The sequence below is a fragment of the Ostrinia nubilalis genome, chromosome 28 (assembly GCF_963855985.1).
Source record: "Ostrinia nubilalis chromosome 28, ilOstNubi1.1, whole genome shotgun sequence".
NCBI classification, from domain to species: Eukaryota; Metazoa; Arthropoda; class Insecta; order Lepidoptera; family Crambidae; genus Ostrinia; species Ostrinia nubilalis.
The window spans coordinates 4743218-4761291 of NC_087115.1; the positions used below are offsets into that span (position 1 = coordinate 4743218).

The 18074-nt window shown below is 37.2% G+C and overlaps 1 protein-coding gene across 1 annotated transcript in view; it reads right to left on the reverse strand.

The window, feature by feature from the left end:
* The window catches only part of LOC135085311 (segmentation protein cap'n'collar-like), a 121394-nt gene that overhangs the window by 68284 nt on the left and 35036 nt on the right, over positions 1 to 18074 (reverse strand). Inside the window, exons 3-5 of the mRNA XM_063980100.1 lie at positions 13905 to 13979; positions 12589 to 12726; positions 11684 to 11729 (exon numbers count right to left, since the gene is read on the reverse strand). Of these exons, the coding sequence (XP_063836170.1) occupies positions 11684 to 11729; positions 12589 to 12726; positions 13905 to 13979 (259 nt within the window). The remainder of the gene's footprint in view (positions 1 to 11683; positions 11730 to 12588; positions 12727 to 13904; positions 13980 to 18074) is intronic.

Below are 18074 nucleotides of genomic sequence, written 5' to 3' on the forward strand. Positions count from 1 at the left end.
CCGATCTGTATGAACTGCTAGAGAGCGGTTCCTCCGGACTGCATTACTCTAAAACGCTCCCTAGAAGTTCATACAGATTGGCCGTGCGGAGCGGGTCCAGCCTCAACGGTGTGCGTTCAATTTGCTACTTCACTTAAGCAAGCATCGTTTGTGAATACGGGCGTAATGTGGCTGACCAAAGACGTCTATGTTCTTTAAGATTTAAACTACAGACTTTCAGTCGTGAATTTCGTTGTAAGTCCAATGACAGTTTAATTATTTTTATGCATGACAAGGCAGGTATTTGACCGCAATCGTTGATGTTAAGTGAAATGCAGTCTAGGATGGTACATATCTGCCCTGTAAGCGCCTATTCACTCGCGCCTTTAAAAGGCCCGGATTATAGTCAGAAAAGACAGCAGCAGGCAGCGAATTCCAGTCCCTAGCTGATAGCATTATAAACCCCAAGAAACGTTTTCCCCGGGACCAACTTGAGCTTCACTGGTTGGGTTATTGGCGGTCAAGCTGTAGATCCTGGCTACACAGGAGTTGCGGTGGGAAAAAGAGCTGGGAATAGTCCCGTGCAGATTTTTAGCCCATAGTTGGGCCCGATTCTAATTTGTATGAAGAATCGGGCGATACCAAATCGGTATAATGTGCGCACTTTCATACATGTCCATATTGATTAACAGCCTGACCCAAAATGGCCGACAAATAGTCTTTAGTCTGTGGCTAGGATGAGGCAAAAGTAAATAGGCATTTACTAGGCAGATATGTAACACCCTAGACTTCAACTACTAAGTAAACAGGCATTTACTGGGCAGGTATATACCACCATAGACTTCAATTACTTTAGGTGATGATTTAGACCTGTTATGACCAATTTTTATTCGAAACATCTTAGAGAAATAAAATAATGGGAAAGTAACTGTCTTTCGTTGCTACGTTTGATCAATCTATACTAATATTATAAATGCGAAAGTAACTCTGTCTGTCTCGCTTTCACGCCTAAACCGATTTTGATGAAATTTGGCATAGAGATAGTTTGAGTCTGTCTGTCTCGCTTTCACAACTGAACCGATTTTGATTAAATTTGGCATAGAGAAAGTTTGAGTCCTGGGAAAGGACATAGGATTATTCCGGTTTTTGAAACAGGGACGTGCGCGATAAAATTTTTCTGTGACAGACAAAATTCCACGCGGGCAAAGCCGCGGGCGGAAAGCTAGTATTGATATATTTTTTATAGACATTGATCAGTCCTAAGGGATGGACCAAGTCTGCCTCGTTTCCCAAAAACATTATGGGGTAAAATAGGAGATGAAAGTTTGCTTTGTGTGGGGATTTCGTTATTTCTCTAGTAAGATAAATCATCATCATAATTTCAGTCACAAGACGTCCACTGCTGAACATAGGCCTCCCCCAATGATTTCCACATCGCCCGGTTGGTAGCGGCCTGCATCCAGCGCCTTCCTGCTACCTTTATGAGGTCATCGGTCCACCTAGTAGGTGGACGTCTCACCCAGTTAGATAAATGCACTGCAAGTCTCCTACACAACGATAAACAAATGAATGCTTATTCTGTCATAGTAACTATTTAATTTTCTAAACCTGGCTAGATTTAGGTATGCCTTTGCCATATTCCGAGCAAAATTAAAAAAGAATACGTCATAATTTGATTTTTTTATTTGTAATATTTCAAGCCAGTTGTCTTCGCGCCACAAAAACGGTGGCTACTTTTTTTTACAACTAGCAATGACATTCATTATTTACAGCCCAAAAAAAGTGAAATTACTATAATGACCACAGACCACAAACAAAAAGGATTGACTACCTGACTTCAGAAGGGTAAGATCGTATCTATAGCTTTTAAGATAATGGGATTTGTAGGACAAGGATTTTTGAAGAAATTAACAAGGTTTGGTGACTTTTGGCGGGAAAATGAAGCTAAATTTTGACAGTTTTATTGCCGCCATTTTTTTAGTTTTAGTAAAAATGTGGCACCTTTCAGAGACCTTACGCGGACTTCTTGAGAGAAGTTTTGTGGTATAGTTCTTGCAACTCACGAAGGCGAGTGAGCTTTACTGTGTGTGTACGTGTACATGCACATAACGATAGTGTAACGTCTGTCAACACTTTTGAAAAACGAACAGTAGCGAGCCACCACACATGTAAAGCTCACTCGCCTTCGTGAATTGCAACAATTTTATATTATATTAGTGGTGAATCTTTAGAAGTATGAAATTATAAATATTCCATAGACTGCATTAATATCAAATTTTTAATTTTCCATAGTCTACACTAAAATAAGATGGAAGATTTGATTGTTTATATTGAATAGACTCCGAAACTACATGACCGATTTGAAAAATTATTTCAGCATTAGAGTCCTGCATTATTTCTGGTGAACATAACGGTACGAGGTTCGCCGGATCAGCAATTTATTATTAAAGTTAGATTTCAGTAAATATGAAATAAAATTAATCAGCTTACTTCTAGTAATGCCTACCTAGAAAAAAATGTTTTTTTGAGAAAAATAACTCAAAATGTTCAATTTATTCCTCACGTTGAAATTGTCTCCCAGTGAACCTATGAGTCAAACACAAATTAAAGTAGGCGTTGCAAGTTTATTAAGTCTAAGCAAACGGTCAATAAAAATGAAACTAAAATGTCTGCCGCTGGTTGGTTCTATATTTTCCTGTTCCAACATATTCTATAAGCTACATATATCAAAAAGGACATAAAAAGACCGAATCTCGTTAAAAAACCTCCTTCCTATCCCGACCTAATCGAATACGACTTTTTCTATGCCTCTATAATCTATGATTTCATCGAAAAACCCATTTTCAACATTATACCTAAAATATAGAGTTCAATTTCCAACGACAACTTTTAATGGGATTTGTAACTTAGATTATTCTAAAAAGACGTTACTCGGATCCAAAGTCAAACGATTTTGGACTCTAGGAGTATAAGATAAAGTAGTTATTAGAATGGATATTGTTTTTTAAACAAAACGCCAGCTCGAAAACCCGACAGAACGAAAACTCGTTTAGGAGATCCTTTTATAACCTTTCGATCTTATTACAAGGAAATAAAGGCGAATATCGAGTGTACGTATCAATTCCAATGCATTCTAAGCGCTTTTGTTTCAGACGTGCTCCGCGTTCTATATTTGAAATTCTGTTCTTTCCATCTATGCTAACATCGCACGAACGGATTTGAGCTTTGACTGAAGTGTATAAGGTTGAAAGTGGTTTGTAGGCAGCTTTGTTGTTAAGACTTTATGGTGAAAAGAGGATATTATTGATTAGCAAGGGAGCCAGCCAATCAGAGGCCGTCTCGCACAAAATGGCGGAGGGTAGCGCGCCCTTTCTGAAAATTTATACCCGGGTTTAATTTATTACGCATTGTGTTTCACCGACATTAATCTTTTTCTGCTTTTATTAATGGTGGGTCCCGCTGTTTTATTTTAATGAAATGCTGTGGGTGAGTTTCCCGCCGCCATTTTGGTGTGGTATTGATTTGGCGGGAGAATTTTGGGGGGAAAATAGGTTTACGTAAGTTGTTCTTTAGCCTGTGCGCGTTTGTAATTTAGAGTTAGGATTCTTTAAAAAGCCCACAAACTACAGACTTTCCCCCGGGACAAACTTGACCTTCACTGGCTGGGTTTTTATTGGCGTCAAGCTGTAGATCCTGGCTACACAGGAGTTGTAGTGATGGGACGAGAGATGAGAATAGACTACAGATTTCTAGTCGACTGATAGTTTGGTCGACTTCCAGTTTGTATAAAGAATCGGCCGATACCAAATCGGGTAATGTGTGATTAACAGCCCGACTAAACTATCGGACACATAAAGCCTTTAATTGAATTCCATTTTATCATCCACCATGATAAAAATCAACCATTTTGATATTTAAGTCATAACTTTCCTCCAGTCAATCCGTTTCCGATAAAAAATCTTTCTATATTTCATCCGCACTTCTCGTTTTAAATTGTTTCAACTTTATTTACTACTAGCTGCCGCCCGCGACTTCGTACGCGTGGATCCCGTTTTACCCCCTTAGGGGTGGAGTTTCGTAAAATCCTTTCTTAGCGGATGCCTACGTCGTAACATCTAACTGCATGCCAAATCAGCCCGATCCGTCCAGTGGTTTGGGCTGTGCGTTGATAGATCACTATGTCAGTCAGTCACCTTTGAGTTATTTAGACTAGCTTTTCTACCAAAATGAATCAAAATTAGCTCAGGTTTAAGCGTGAAACGTTACATACAGACAGAAATACTTTCTCATTTATCACATTAATACAAATATCCACTCTGAATCCAATATTGACAGTAAAATGAGAAAGCAATGGAAACGATCAACTATTTCGAATGACTCGACGATTGGCGACCCAGACCAATCCAAAAAGCTGAAAGCAGTTGTAAATCAAATGTAAATAAAAATTCATCGCTAAATGTATTGAAAGCGCTTATATCGATTCAATTCTTAACTTTTTCAAATGTTGTTTGGAGTTTGAAAGTTTTTTACAGATACATTTTTCAACAATTGGCTGAATAATCTAAAATAGGTCGCTTAGCGTGTTTAGCGTAAAATTGAGAACAATTTTAAACTACGTCTTTTTTAAAGTTATTATTAGAATTTACAGATTTAAATGTTCTAAGGAAGATCTGATCATTATTTTCTATCAATTGATATAATAATATGACTTAGCCAATGTGATAATTACTACAAAAACTAAAAAAACTTTTGTTTTATTCCTTTATTTCTTTCAATTTGATTGATATGGTTTTTACTCAGCTTTACTTTCAACAACCTATAGTCAAAGTAAAAAAAATCTTTATTTGTATAGACTTAAATTACTTAAAAATCGTCAAATATTTTGCTCTTAAGGAGCCTCTACAACTACATGTCTCATAATCTTTTTACCAGCGCTAAGTTTGTCACAAATCCCAATTTTTATTCTTTTGCCGGTCTCAAATTATGCGATTCCAATTCCATCATTCGCGCCAATTTCTATTTACATTTTTTAAATTTTGACAGCAAAAAGCTGCACGTCAAACGACCATAGCCAATGACATTTTACTTTCATCGGGCAAGGACGCCCGAAACGCACAGCCACGATGATTGTTCACTGTTTGTGATAGTCATGCACAGTAGGCCAGTGAACCCTATGGCTTAATAGAGCACTTAATATTCAGCTAGCAGAAGCTACAGATCGACATAGCAAACGCACAAAATGGCCGACTCACTTCGGTAAGTTTTTTATTAAGCAACTACCGTGCCCGCAACTTCGTACGCGTGAAAACCCGTTTTCGCAACATTTTTCATTGTTGCTCTGCTCGTATTGATCGTAGCGTGATGTTGTACAGCCAATAGCCTTCCTCGATAAATGGGCTATCTAACACTGAAAGAATTTTTCAAATCGGACCAGTAGTTCCGGAGATTAGCGCGTTCAAGTAAACAAACAAACAAACTCTTCAGCTTTATAATATTAGTATAGACTAACCAAATACAAATAGTTTATTGAGTACTTAGGTCCTTTCCAGTGCACTTACACACGTCCCAAATATAGCTTGCCCTACCACCACTTCGGGACAACATATGGGCTGGTGCTGAGAAGAAGTGGCGGAAGAAACTCAGTCACATTTGTCAGATTCATCATCAGAAACTATAGCTTGACCTGGCCACTAGAGTTTCGCTTCTGCCTGTCTTTATGGAGTTTTTAATTCATATTCCTTTGACGTTACAGATTTTAAGAGTTAGTGGACCGACGAACTCATGAAGGTAGCAGAAAGGCACTGGATGCAGGCCGCTACCAACCGGGTAATATGGAAATCATTGGGGGAGGCCTATGTTCAGCAGTGGACGTCCTGTGGCTGAAATGTTGATGATAAACCGATTTTATCTTTTTGGACATCTAAATGGCTAAATTACAGAGTGAAGAGCGCTTTCTGCAACCCGCATTTCGCTACGAACTAAATACAAGAGCGGCACAGCCTCAGATCATAGAAAGAGAATAGATATGAAGTCGCGCGTAACTACAACGAGAACCAGTGTCCCCACATTTCCCCCACCACAGCTCCCACACACACATTCAACTGTGTAAAAACAAAGCGACTGAGAGTCTACGACAACATGTGCAACCGGCTTAAAAGTGCTGTGATTGGCCAGAAGGCGTGCCTTATGGCCAATCAATGGCCGCGTGACGTGACGCACACTTTGAAAACTAGTGAGAGAACAAAGATAAAATGAAGTCGACAACATATCGATACTTTAAATCGCTAGGGGCAAGGCTAGAAACTGGTTTCACAAAATGCTTATGTATGAAAACCTTTTTATTATTATACGTTATTATTAACTACTATCACGCATTTACTTTTTAACCGCTTGAGTCCCAGACGGCATTAATTAATGTCATAACAATTGATTATCTATTGTGTCTAGATTCGCGGGCCTTGAAGGATTAATTATGGCGATCTGCGTACCGCATATGTTTATCAAAAATAATGCCTATATTAGGCTTTCAACTAGCTCTTATAGTAATTACATAGTTGACAGTTACTAATTACTTCTACTGTTATTTTTTTTTTTGTAAAATCTTATAATCGCAAGTAACACATAATTTTTTTATTTAAAATTACAAAATAGAAAATCATAATTTACTTCTATTTATCGATAATAGGAAACCGCATTAGAACACGAGCACGGCACTATGTTACGACCGGCACATGCGGCCGTACTGTGTATTTTCACACGATAGTGGATATCGGAAGAAATTAAATACATCGCGCAGTAGTTGAGCATGACATAAAGTGGTTGCTAACTAAATCGTCAATGTACAAGTGTGTTAGAATTTTTATCACCACTGATTTCGATATCGCAGTAACTGTTACGGCACTGAATTCGTTCGTAAAAATGTTAAGTTTTTTTTATTTATAACCAAAATACCAATGGATTTGCAATACTTACATGTAGTAAATGACTCCATTGTTCCTGTAGTTCTTCGTTTCACTTGTTTTATTGCACGTAACGACGCATTATCCAAAAAATTCGGAGAACATTTCCTTAGTACGACTGAATCGCGACTAACCTAGCTACGCGGCCGATGTTCGTTTCTGGGCATATCGCGGAGACACGCGCCACGCCCCCGTTTCACATCTATTCCCTTCTATGATCTGAGGGCACAGCTCTTGCGGGCTAAAAGGTTCTACATACCAATAAATACAGACTTCAATCTAGATCAAGAATTTCAAATTAAAATTATATTTCATAATCACCTAATCAATTAATTATGTTTAGAAAAAAACCATCATTTTCATCGTCACTAGGTCATATTTTCTATAGCTATTCAATATTTATCAATAAGATATGCATTTTCAGCTAACCCAGAATGCGCGCCAGTCGCCACGATAATTTTTTATCGAGGCATCTATAACTGATTTTGCACGATAAGCACATACCTTTGTCTTCTAAAATAGTTGATAAAATTATATCGTGGCGTGCATCCTGGGCCAGCTGCAGATACACAACTTATCTGCCGATTAAAATATTCTTCCTGAATCGAATTTTGTGTCTCATTTTACGAAGTCAAGTCTTACTAAGCGCAACTCACAGTAGCATATTATATGTATACTTGCAATAGGAGCTATTTTAGTACAAACATGTACAGCCCGATGTGCTGTAGGTACATAAAGCATATAGCCCCACAAAGGCCACCCCAATCTGAGCCACAATACATATTAATGGTTTATTCCATGGGGAATTGAGACGTCACAGATATATTAATCATATACATTACAATGAACGTATGACATGGAATAAGTTGGAGCATTTTTGTAGCAGTCCTTTGTAGTTAAAATATTTGATTTCGTTGCGTTTTAATACCGTAGAGTTTAGATGTTTTCGATGCTTTATTGGAGGAATCTACTCGCATTTCGAAGCAAAATTCTCTAGAGATTGATGCCCGTTTTCACCATCAATCCCTAATTTTTCAGTAACAAAATTCCTGTTATTTGTCACCATAGGGGTCACTTAAAAATAGGGATTCGCATAAACGAGAGAGATCTCGTGTAGAGAGTGACATTTATGTAAGTGAATTAGCTAAATACTTTTTCGAATCTTGAATTTTAATTGATTTGAATTCGAGGCTTGAAATTGAATTGATTTGATTCTGTAATACGAACATTGCATCCTATTAATATTTTAAATGCGAATGTTTGTGAGGATATAATATGGATGTTTGTTCTTTTACTCATTCAAGCAAAAATTACTGAACGGATTTTACTTAAACTTTACAGTATTATTGTATAAGTATACATCTGAATAACATACACCTAGGCTTGAATTGATCTGTAACAAACTGAAATTCACGCGTGCGAAGCCGTGAGCAAAACCTAGTTTCAGAATAAACGACCAATCGCCTTTAAGTTTCACAGCTACAGTTGAATTGCGATCGTCTTTTGTCCAATTCCATAACTGGATTTAAAATTCATGAAAAGAACAAAATTAAATTCGAATAATCGAAAATGGAACAAAGGAACTCAAAAAATAATATTAACAGTCGATTATCTTCGAAATTTTGAGAAGGACACGTATTTTGATGGCGCGGCGTCGCTCAATAATGAGTTCGAACGAAACCAGTATAACCTGAGCCACTTCGCCCCGCCCTTTTTTGAATTTGGACCCAAAAATACGGGGAACAGACTAAAGCCAGAGGTCTTTTTAAACTGGCGATCGGCGTCCAGTGACAGCCGCGTTCGAAAAAAAAGAATTCCTTTTTCATGTCGACTTTTCCGCTAGTCATCGTTCGGCCAGTGTTCTCTGTGATTAATATTTCTTTTTTTTCTGATTGTCTATGGTTTTTTTTCCACATATTATGTTATGCATTTGGGAAACGCATTTCGCCTTTTGAAGTTTTTGTTGAAATAAACTCTATTATATTGGCTGGGGTTGTAATAAGTGATCTTTTGTGACTCTTATGGCGATGGCGCTTTAGAAGTTGTCTCAATCATGGTGTACAGAGACATTTAAGTAAAATATGAATTTTAATGCAGGTTTTAGAAGCTTTTCACTTGCAATACTAATGCCCGTATTCACAAACTATGCTTGCATTAGTGAAGCAGAAAATGAACGCACACATTAAATATTCGAAGATTCGTGTGTGACCCTGTGCGTCAACTGTGAGACCTCATAGTAATCGTCCAGTTAATTCAATTGTATTATTTTACACATTGTATTGTATTGTTCTTTAAATAACATCAATTGATCGGGAAGTTTTGGTAAATTATCTTCATAACTCAATTGGTAATAAGTATAAATGAATTTTCTGTACTTTGTAGTATAGAATTAATAAAGTTAGTTCTTGATTGGAAGAAAGTAAAGTTTTATAGAATAGAAAGAATGTATTTTAATGGCTCAAGTTAAAACGATTATTTAAATGACAAGAGTGCGTGGACTTTACCTGCCTAGCTCGCACTTATTAAGTGTCATGTAATTTATAAATAACTGTATTGGATTGAAAAAGAGGCTGACAAAGGTGACTGAATTTCTTCCGCCACTTCTTCTCAGCACCAGCCCAAATGTTGTCCCGAAGTGGTGGTAGGGCAAGCTATATTTGGGACGTGTATAAGTGCCCTGGAAAGGGCTTATGTACTGAATAAACTATGTATTTCATTTCATTTATAGTCTGGTCCGGGAGCACGTAGAAGTTTGTCCAATGGACCAGACTATAGTCATTATGGTTGAATTAAATAATTGGTTTATGGTCTCAAAATCCCTATCCAAACTACATGATTTTTTTTCTTGACGTGCTCTTTATGGGAATCGAATATAGAACCTTTGAAGGTCCAGTTCAACCACCAAGCATTAAAGTAAGATTAAAACAAACTGTATCAAAGTTCAGTACGAAGTATTACGTACAGATTAAAGAACGCTCGCCCCATCCGGGGGTCGAACTGCTGACTCACGTGACAAATGGTGCGACGCACCACGCCTGGGGGACTTAGGCGTATGTACGGGGCATTGTAATATGATTTTGGTTGGGAAGCTTCTGTACAACTGGTAGAGGCGTGCGAAGCATATACTCCTAGGTAGGCAATAGGCAGGTTTCCTAAAAAAATTTTTTAGTCCGTCAATTAAGGTATAAAAAAAAATTGGACACGTATATTTTTAATTGTCAATCAAACAAATAATTACAAAGTTATAGTGCGTTGAAGTTCCGCGCGACGTCACAATGTGCTGCACTTTTACGCACTCACTGACGTCACGGGCTTTTTCTTTAGAACTTTGGCACGCTTTATCTCTTTACATTTTCAATAGTTTTAAAAAGTGAAAAATACGTGTGGAGTAGTTTTTGATAAGCTAACAGACGGACTAATTAAAACTCTTGCTTATTTACCCAGGAAACATCGCTATTAGAACGTACGAGTACAAACACTTAATACTTGATTAATAACTGATTAATTACTGACTGACTGACTGACTCACATGTCACGAAATCTCAGAAACTTCAAGGAGTCTCAAATTTTGCATGGGGGTTCCTTTTAGAACGTAGGTGCTCACTAAGACGGGATTTTGCAAAATTCAACCCCTAAGTGGATAAAACGGGATCCACGCGCGCATACAAAGTCGCGGGCGGCCGCTAGTTTGAAATAAAATCATATCAAACAAAATGAGCCAGTTTTTCACACTGTTCGTAATTCAAGTAGTTCTTTGTCAATAGTGTCTATTTCCAATTGCCCTACCATATTCCTGTAAATATAGAATTAAAATAATTGTCCATATCATACACCCCAAGGTTCAACGATCTAGGGGTGTCTCCCCTGTTTATGAAGTACATAAGGGGCGAAGGGCTGCGGCTATGTGACAGGCTAAAGGTATTACGGAACGAAGTTCAAGTCGATTCAATTGAAACCATAGATTGAGAGTTTTTGATTGGTTGTGTTAATTTTAATACTAAGCTGTGCTTTGGAAACATGAACGTAACATAATGCTTATTTTAATACATCTGTTTCTGCAATTTATTACACCGATCCTGTCGCGACAAGGAAGATTTCCTTGCTCTTAAGCGATTTTGTGAAAAATATTATTGGCAGGTAGTTTCTAATTGCTCATAAGATAGGCCCCCTTAATTGCTATTTATTGACCGTGGTGCATAATCTTTTCTTAAAGGTTTTAAACCTTTGTTTATCACCTGTCATCTGCTTTGCAATGGAGGGAAGTCGAACCTTAACTTCGAACTCCTTCTACTAAGTTCTTCTGATTAATTTCGTTGCGGGTCCAATGACAATTTAACTTTGGGACAAGCTTTTACTTCACTGGTTGGGTTATTGGCGGTCAAGCTGTAGATCCTGGCTACACAGGAGTTGCAGCGGTGGGAACGAGAGGTGGGAATAGTCCCGTTCCGTAATAGCTGCGTATGCGTGAAAATGGTTTGAATATTTATTCCCGTTTTCGTAACATTTCTCCTATTGGTCGTTGCGTGATTTCCCTTCGCCTCTCACGACTACGGGAAGAGTTTTCATATTCTCATCATCATCATCATCATTTCAGCCACAGGCCATCCAATGCTGAACATAGGCCTACCTTAATGATTTCCACATCGCCCGGTTGGTAGCGGCCTGCATCCAGCGCCTTCCTGCTACCTTTATGAGGTCGTCGGTCCACCTTAATAGCAATAAAATTAATATTATACTACACTTACCGGTCTCGGTGTCCACGGTGTACGACAGGCCTGCCCACGGGTCATCCTGGACAAAAACAAATACATGGCAACACCTACAAAAAAAGGCACATATTTATGGACCATGAAAAATAATTTCGTTCGTGTTTAAAAAGTAGAAAACAAAAGAAAATCGCTGATTTGACGAACAGAGTATTATTGTCACTACAAATTAATAATTGACATACTTTTTAATTAACTGTCAACTTTTAAAATAAATGAAGCAACTAAAAATGTAAAAAAATATCGAAACCGAATCAAGTTTTTACAAAACTATGATGTATTCTTTTAGAAATATTGAGCTGGAATGATTCATAAATTGCGTCAAATACTGAATTTTAATTTTTAACAACGAATTGAATCGATTGAACTGACTGTACTAGTCAGCGTCAAACAGTTCGTGACACCCAAAGTGGCCAAAAAGTTGACAACACAACCTTATTCCAATTGTAACAAAGACGTTGCTCATGCTTCCCGCTTATAAGCAAAAGAAGTATCCATCTCGGGCGACACATCATGCACCCGGATGAGATAGCAGATATCACGCTCCAAAGAATCTGGAAATTTATAGACTCAACGGGACTAAGCAGTGAACTCTAAAGACAAGGGCTGCCACAATAGATCAAACCTGGTCGAGTTGGCGCAAATAAAGGCCCAAAAACCAATAATAATAATAATAACAAAGACGTGTTGCGATCTTTTTGGCTACTTTGAGTGTCACGAACTATTTGACGCTGAATGTGACTAGATTTATATTAATTAAAATCAAAAATAAATAAGCCCATTCGTGCTATATTTTGATCCCTAGTTATTTTGCACGGCGAGTATTCCTACTTTTTGTTACTTTCTACTGAAAATGGTCGCAAAACTTTAATAAAAACACTTACTTCTTTAACGTCCTCGTTGAGCAGCGAAGCCTTCACCTTCTCGATGCTTTCTTCTTCTTCCTTCTTCTTCTGCATCGTCTCAGTGAGCGGTTCCTTGCGAATCTCATCGCTTGCCACCTTGGTTGCTTGAGGACCCTCCTGTTTTGAAAAATTGGAATAGTATTAGCTGAAGAATCATCATCAGCTTATTTAGTCTCAAATGCAGGAGCACAACCCTATCAAAAGAAGCAAATGGAGGATTTGGTCTACTCTCCCCACGTATTAACTGAAGAATTCATAATAGGCTAGATGACAAAATTTCAATTATTTGTCCGTCAGACAGATAATTAGAAAATATTAGACTCATATTTTTTATTTTCTTTCATAATTAAATAATAACAGTGCTACATCGAGTTGAAATGGCACGATACGTCACGTTTGAGTAGAATTTTTACTAAAAAGTGACGTGACGCGACATTTGAACTCAATATAATACTGTAATTATTCGATTATGGAAAAAAATAAAAAATACGAGTCTAATATTTTCTAATTATCTGTCTTACGGACTAAATAGAATTTCGATTTCATTACCCAGTCATCATCCCTATTATCAGGTCATTTAGTCTGCATTGTAGGAACATGGCCCTCTCCAATTTACTATGCTGGCCAGACTTGTGACGAATAGTAGTCTAGTAATAGTAGAATATTAACAGTGAGATATTTGTTGAGTGATACAAATTACATTGGAAATGTAACCGAATAAACAAAATTAAAGTGGTTTTTTTTAGACTTTCACGTTATTAATAATTTTTAAGTAAAAAAGACTGCTTTTCATTTAGATATTTATCATTGCAATTTTAGTTTGCCCATTGTTGAAAGGCTAAAATAAATAAATATCCTTTGTTTTCCCAATGTTACTCAAATTACAAGTTCAGCTCAATGGTGGGGCGTAGTGTGAGTTTACGTCAAACGCATTCGATGTCGACTGCGTAAAAAGTGACATTCAATGTATGACGGATTGTACAGCGCCCCAAGCGGAAACATTCAAGAACTAAAATCTTCATTTAATTTTTTAACGAGCTCGCCAGTGACGACTTTTGATGTACTCACTACTCACACTGATTGCACCACCTAACTTTGACTGTAACGATAACCGGTGTTTTTTGTATGGAGTTTGACAGATTTAACGTTTGTCAAAGTTAAAGTAAGATGGTGCAACCCAGTTTAAGCCCTCAGAGCAGTCACCGGTTAGGCGAAAGTTCGCCGGTTCAATTTCCCACCTAAGAAGGTTGGTTTTTTTAAGTTTTAAATTAAAAATGCTGAAGTAGAGTACTTACCAACTGCACAGGGTCCTCCAGCGAAAATCCCATGTCCACATCCTGCTTCCACAGCACCTCGATCAGGTCCATGTCCTGTAACAAGAAGAAACAGTTCAGTTAGTACAATTCATTGGATTTGTAGGAAAAGAGGGACTTTCCTTAACACAAGTGTGAATAAAAAACAAAAAGAAGAGTCGTCTTAGTAAATCTGACGTCTAAACAAATAAAGATCTTTTTGATTTGATTTCAATTTGAAAATTACATTTTATTTCTCTAATTAGTACCTAATGAGACAAATTACTCTTATAGTGAAAAATCGCAAAACTACGTCACTAATTTTTAACCGACTTCATCAAAAAGAGGTTCTCATAAAAAACACAGAATACTTAATAGTAGCTCTGGAACCTAACTAAAGTCGGTTTTTATTTTCAAGAAATTAATGTAAAGAGTTATTAAAACCTCTCTACGTACACAGCGGGGTGTAAATTAGTTTTTAATCATAAAAAGAAATCAATGGGGTTCGAAAAGGAATACTAATCATACATCGGCGATTAATCAAGTGCAATGGTTTTATTTTTCAATGGAAGTTATTCGAAAAATAGCTTAAAATAAAAAGTAAATTAATATTTTCCTGTATGTATTTCTAAAATCCTACTATTTTTCTTACAACTGAAAAATTAACATGAGAATCAACTTCACAAGAAAACTACTAGCGCCATCTGTTAAACGTTTTACAAAACACAAATACTTCAAAGTTCTTTTAAAAGCACGCTTGAGCGCCATCTAGTGAAAACACAACATACCACATGCTGACATCAAAAGCTGCTAAATAACGTAGTTCGACTACTCGACGCTAGATGGCGGTATTGTCGAAAGCATGATACAGCTTTACTGATCGCCCGTTAGATGGCGCTATAATGTCTTGCAATGCACGTAAATCAACAAGTTATTTTGCGAGTCGATAGAAAAAAGATAAGTAAAATATAATATCAGATAATTATCAGTATTGAATGGAATTTTTCTATTTAAGATTGCAACCTTGTCAGTATTTAGCGCCCTCTTTTTAAACGGTCAATCACAAAATCATATGTTTTGTTGAACTCATTTGGCAGTGCACGAATGAATGTTTAAAACGAATAATGCAATAAAGCTATTTTGGCGTGGCGTTCATAAATTATTTTTTATTTTGAGCCGAGTCAATGTCTGCATTTCGGAGAAAGTTGAACATCATTTTTGCCCGTCAAAATGAGGTCGGGGGCGGTCAAGGCGAGGCAAGGTCGTCTCACAGCTGGTACGATCGAAATAGAAAACATTACATTTGCTATACGCACAAAGATTCACGACGTAAGCCATATTTTCTTTTTTACGGGATCCTAGACAAAGTAAAGGTACAGTTACACATGCTTAATGTCATGCTATTATGCTTGAACAACTCGAAATAAGCATGCTTATTATTTGCAATGTTTCGAGTTTCGACACACATAACTACTATGTATAAATTGCTCAAACTGGCATGCTTTCGTGCTAATAATGAGCATGTGAACCTGTACATTACTTTCAAGGCAGTTTCAAATTCAAAATGGGCTACACAAAAAACGTCGGAGAGAAGCGATTTTGGGTTTTTAACTACCTATCAAAGGGAGTTTTATTTAAACATAGTTCTGTTACTTCTGTTATCAGCTTTGAACTAGGAAGTCAATCCATTGGAACACACCACCATTTGTGGTCACAAACGCATCGCACGATGTGTGATTCATTTGCCATATAAAATGAATAGTAGGTACACCTAGGTTGTCGTAGAAACAGGTGCTAGTAGACAGCATAATTATTTTCAGCTGATGTGTCATGTTACTTAAAAACAAGGCTAGCGTATTTAGTTTGTGGTGTAAGCTGTGTGTAGCTTTATCTAGCACGAAACTTATGTGCTATTTTTAACATTGATTTCCCGGTTACCCGGTTTTAATAACTTTTCTGTCAAAATTAGTGGTAACTTTACACAAAGTGCAGCTGTAAAAGCTCTTTTAAAAAGCATATTTGCAGAAAATAAATTACTTTTAAGTTCCACCATTCCACCTTCGGCTTGATCATCACTTACCATCAGGTGAGATACAGGCCAAGAGCTTCCTCGTTGTGGATAAAAAAAAGTTCCATGACTTTATAGGGGTCGAAATGAGAAAGAAAGAGTCCCATTAACAAAAAAGTAGGTAAGTACATGTCAAACCTTAACGTTTATATTTTTGTAGCAAAATATCATCTATTACAACAATCTAAGATGCTTCAGTGTTGACTTGATATGCTGTCACCTGCTGTACACTAAGCCTGAGTTGCACCACCTAAATTTGACCGTAACTATAACGATAACCGGTGTTTTTTGTATGGAGTTTGACAGATTTTTGACGTTTGTCAAAGTTAAAGTAAGATGGTGCAACCCAGCCTAAGCTGTACATCTGTTTGTCAAACATGACCTTATTTACCTACTCTGTAACAGGAAGGTAAACAACTTCTATGTAACAAATATCCTTCTATGGATTTCCAATGTCGAGGCGTCGGATGGCCTAGCTAGCTCAAGCTGTAATGTAATAAATAAAGTTTGTGACCATAGTGAATTGCTTTTGTTCTGTCCATCTTTATTCATCTATATCTATAAAGCGAAAGGTCACTGACTCACTGACTCACTCACTCATCACGAAATCTCATGGCGGATTTACACTATGCGGAAATTAGCCGAGTCAAGTCAAAAAAATAGAGGAGTGGGGATGAAATTCATTCATTTTTCATCCCCACCCCACTGTTTTTTTTACTTGACTTGGCTAATTTCCGCGCAGTGTAAACGCAGCTTCAGAAACTACAAGTGCTAGAAGTCTCGAATTTTGCATGGGGGTTCCTTTTAGAACGTAGGTGTTCACTAAGACGGGATATTGCAAAATTCCGGGGGTAAAACGGGACCCACGCGTACGAAGTCGCCGGCGGCCGCTGCTAGCGTTTATTCCCGATGTCCCCCACTATTTGTCCACCACTGGTGGACATCGAGAAAAAAAGTTGCAATGTCCACCAGTGGGGGACAGCGCTACTGAAATCTTCCCGTTGGGCCCTACTGGTGGACACTGAGAAGAAATGTGTTGCTCTGTCCCTCAGTGGTGGACATCGAAACCAAAAAAGTTCCGTTGTCCCCCACTATTATATTTGTGTTCATGAATACAAACATTTTAAGTAAATCTTATACTAATAATTATTATAATACATACATTTTTAAAGCATTTTTATTATAGTTTAAAACAATCCTTAATTTGTACTGACGCCCCTAGGAAGTGTGCGTTAATCGGAACGGTTTTGTCATTTTTAATTTTCCGAGTACCCACAATGTTCAATGTTCATGTTATCACAAATTATTGTGTCGGTAATGTTACTATTTTGCACTTATTATCTGTAATAATGTCGGAAATTTCAGGATCTAGTTCACGACAAATTGAAAAAGTTTACATAAATAGGAAAGGTGGGAAAGTTCTTTTGCTTGCAGGCCATCAATACACTTTAAAAAGAAAGCATAATAGGTCAACCTTCATATTATGTTAAAAAACTGAAAATTATATTTTTTTTAAATTTTGATATGATATTTAATTATGATACGAATTGAAAATGTTTTTTTTTTTTTTTATAATCACGAAAACAAAATAAATAGTGGGGGACAACGGAACTTTTTTGGTTTTGATGTCCACCACTGAGGGACAGAGCAACACATTTCTTCTCAGTGTCCACCAGTAGGGCCCAACGGGAAGAATTCAGTAGCGCTGTCCCCCACTGGTGGACATTGCAACTTTTTTTCTCGATGTCCACCAGTGGTGGACAAATAGTGGGGGACATCGGGAATAAACGTAATTTATTTCCTCACTTGTTACGATCAATAATAATATTTTTCATTGTTATTAAAGATAGTTACAGCTACTCGCCGCTAGATGGAGTTGCATAAATTTAAGACATTACGTTTGAAACAAGTTTTTTTTTAAATAATAAAACAATAAGAAAATTGATTGTATTGTTTTGTAAATGTTTACATAAGCAAATTTCAAAGTCAATCACCTTATTGATCAAAAACAATATAACTTCTTTACGAAATGACTCATTTGTAAATCAATGTCGATTTCGTCATAGTTCGCGGTCTCGCTCACACATTTTTATCTCTTTCACACC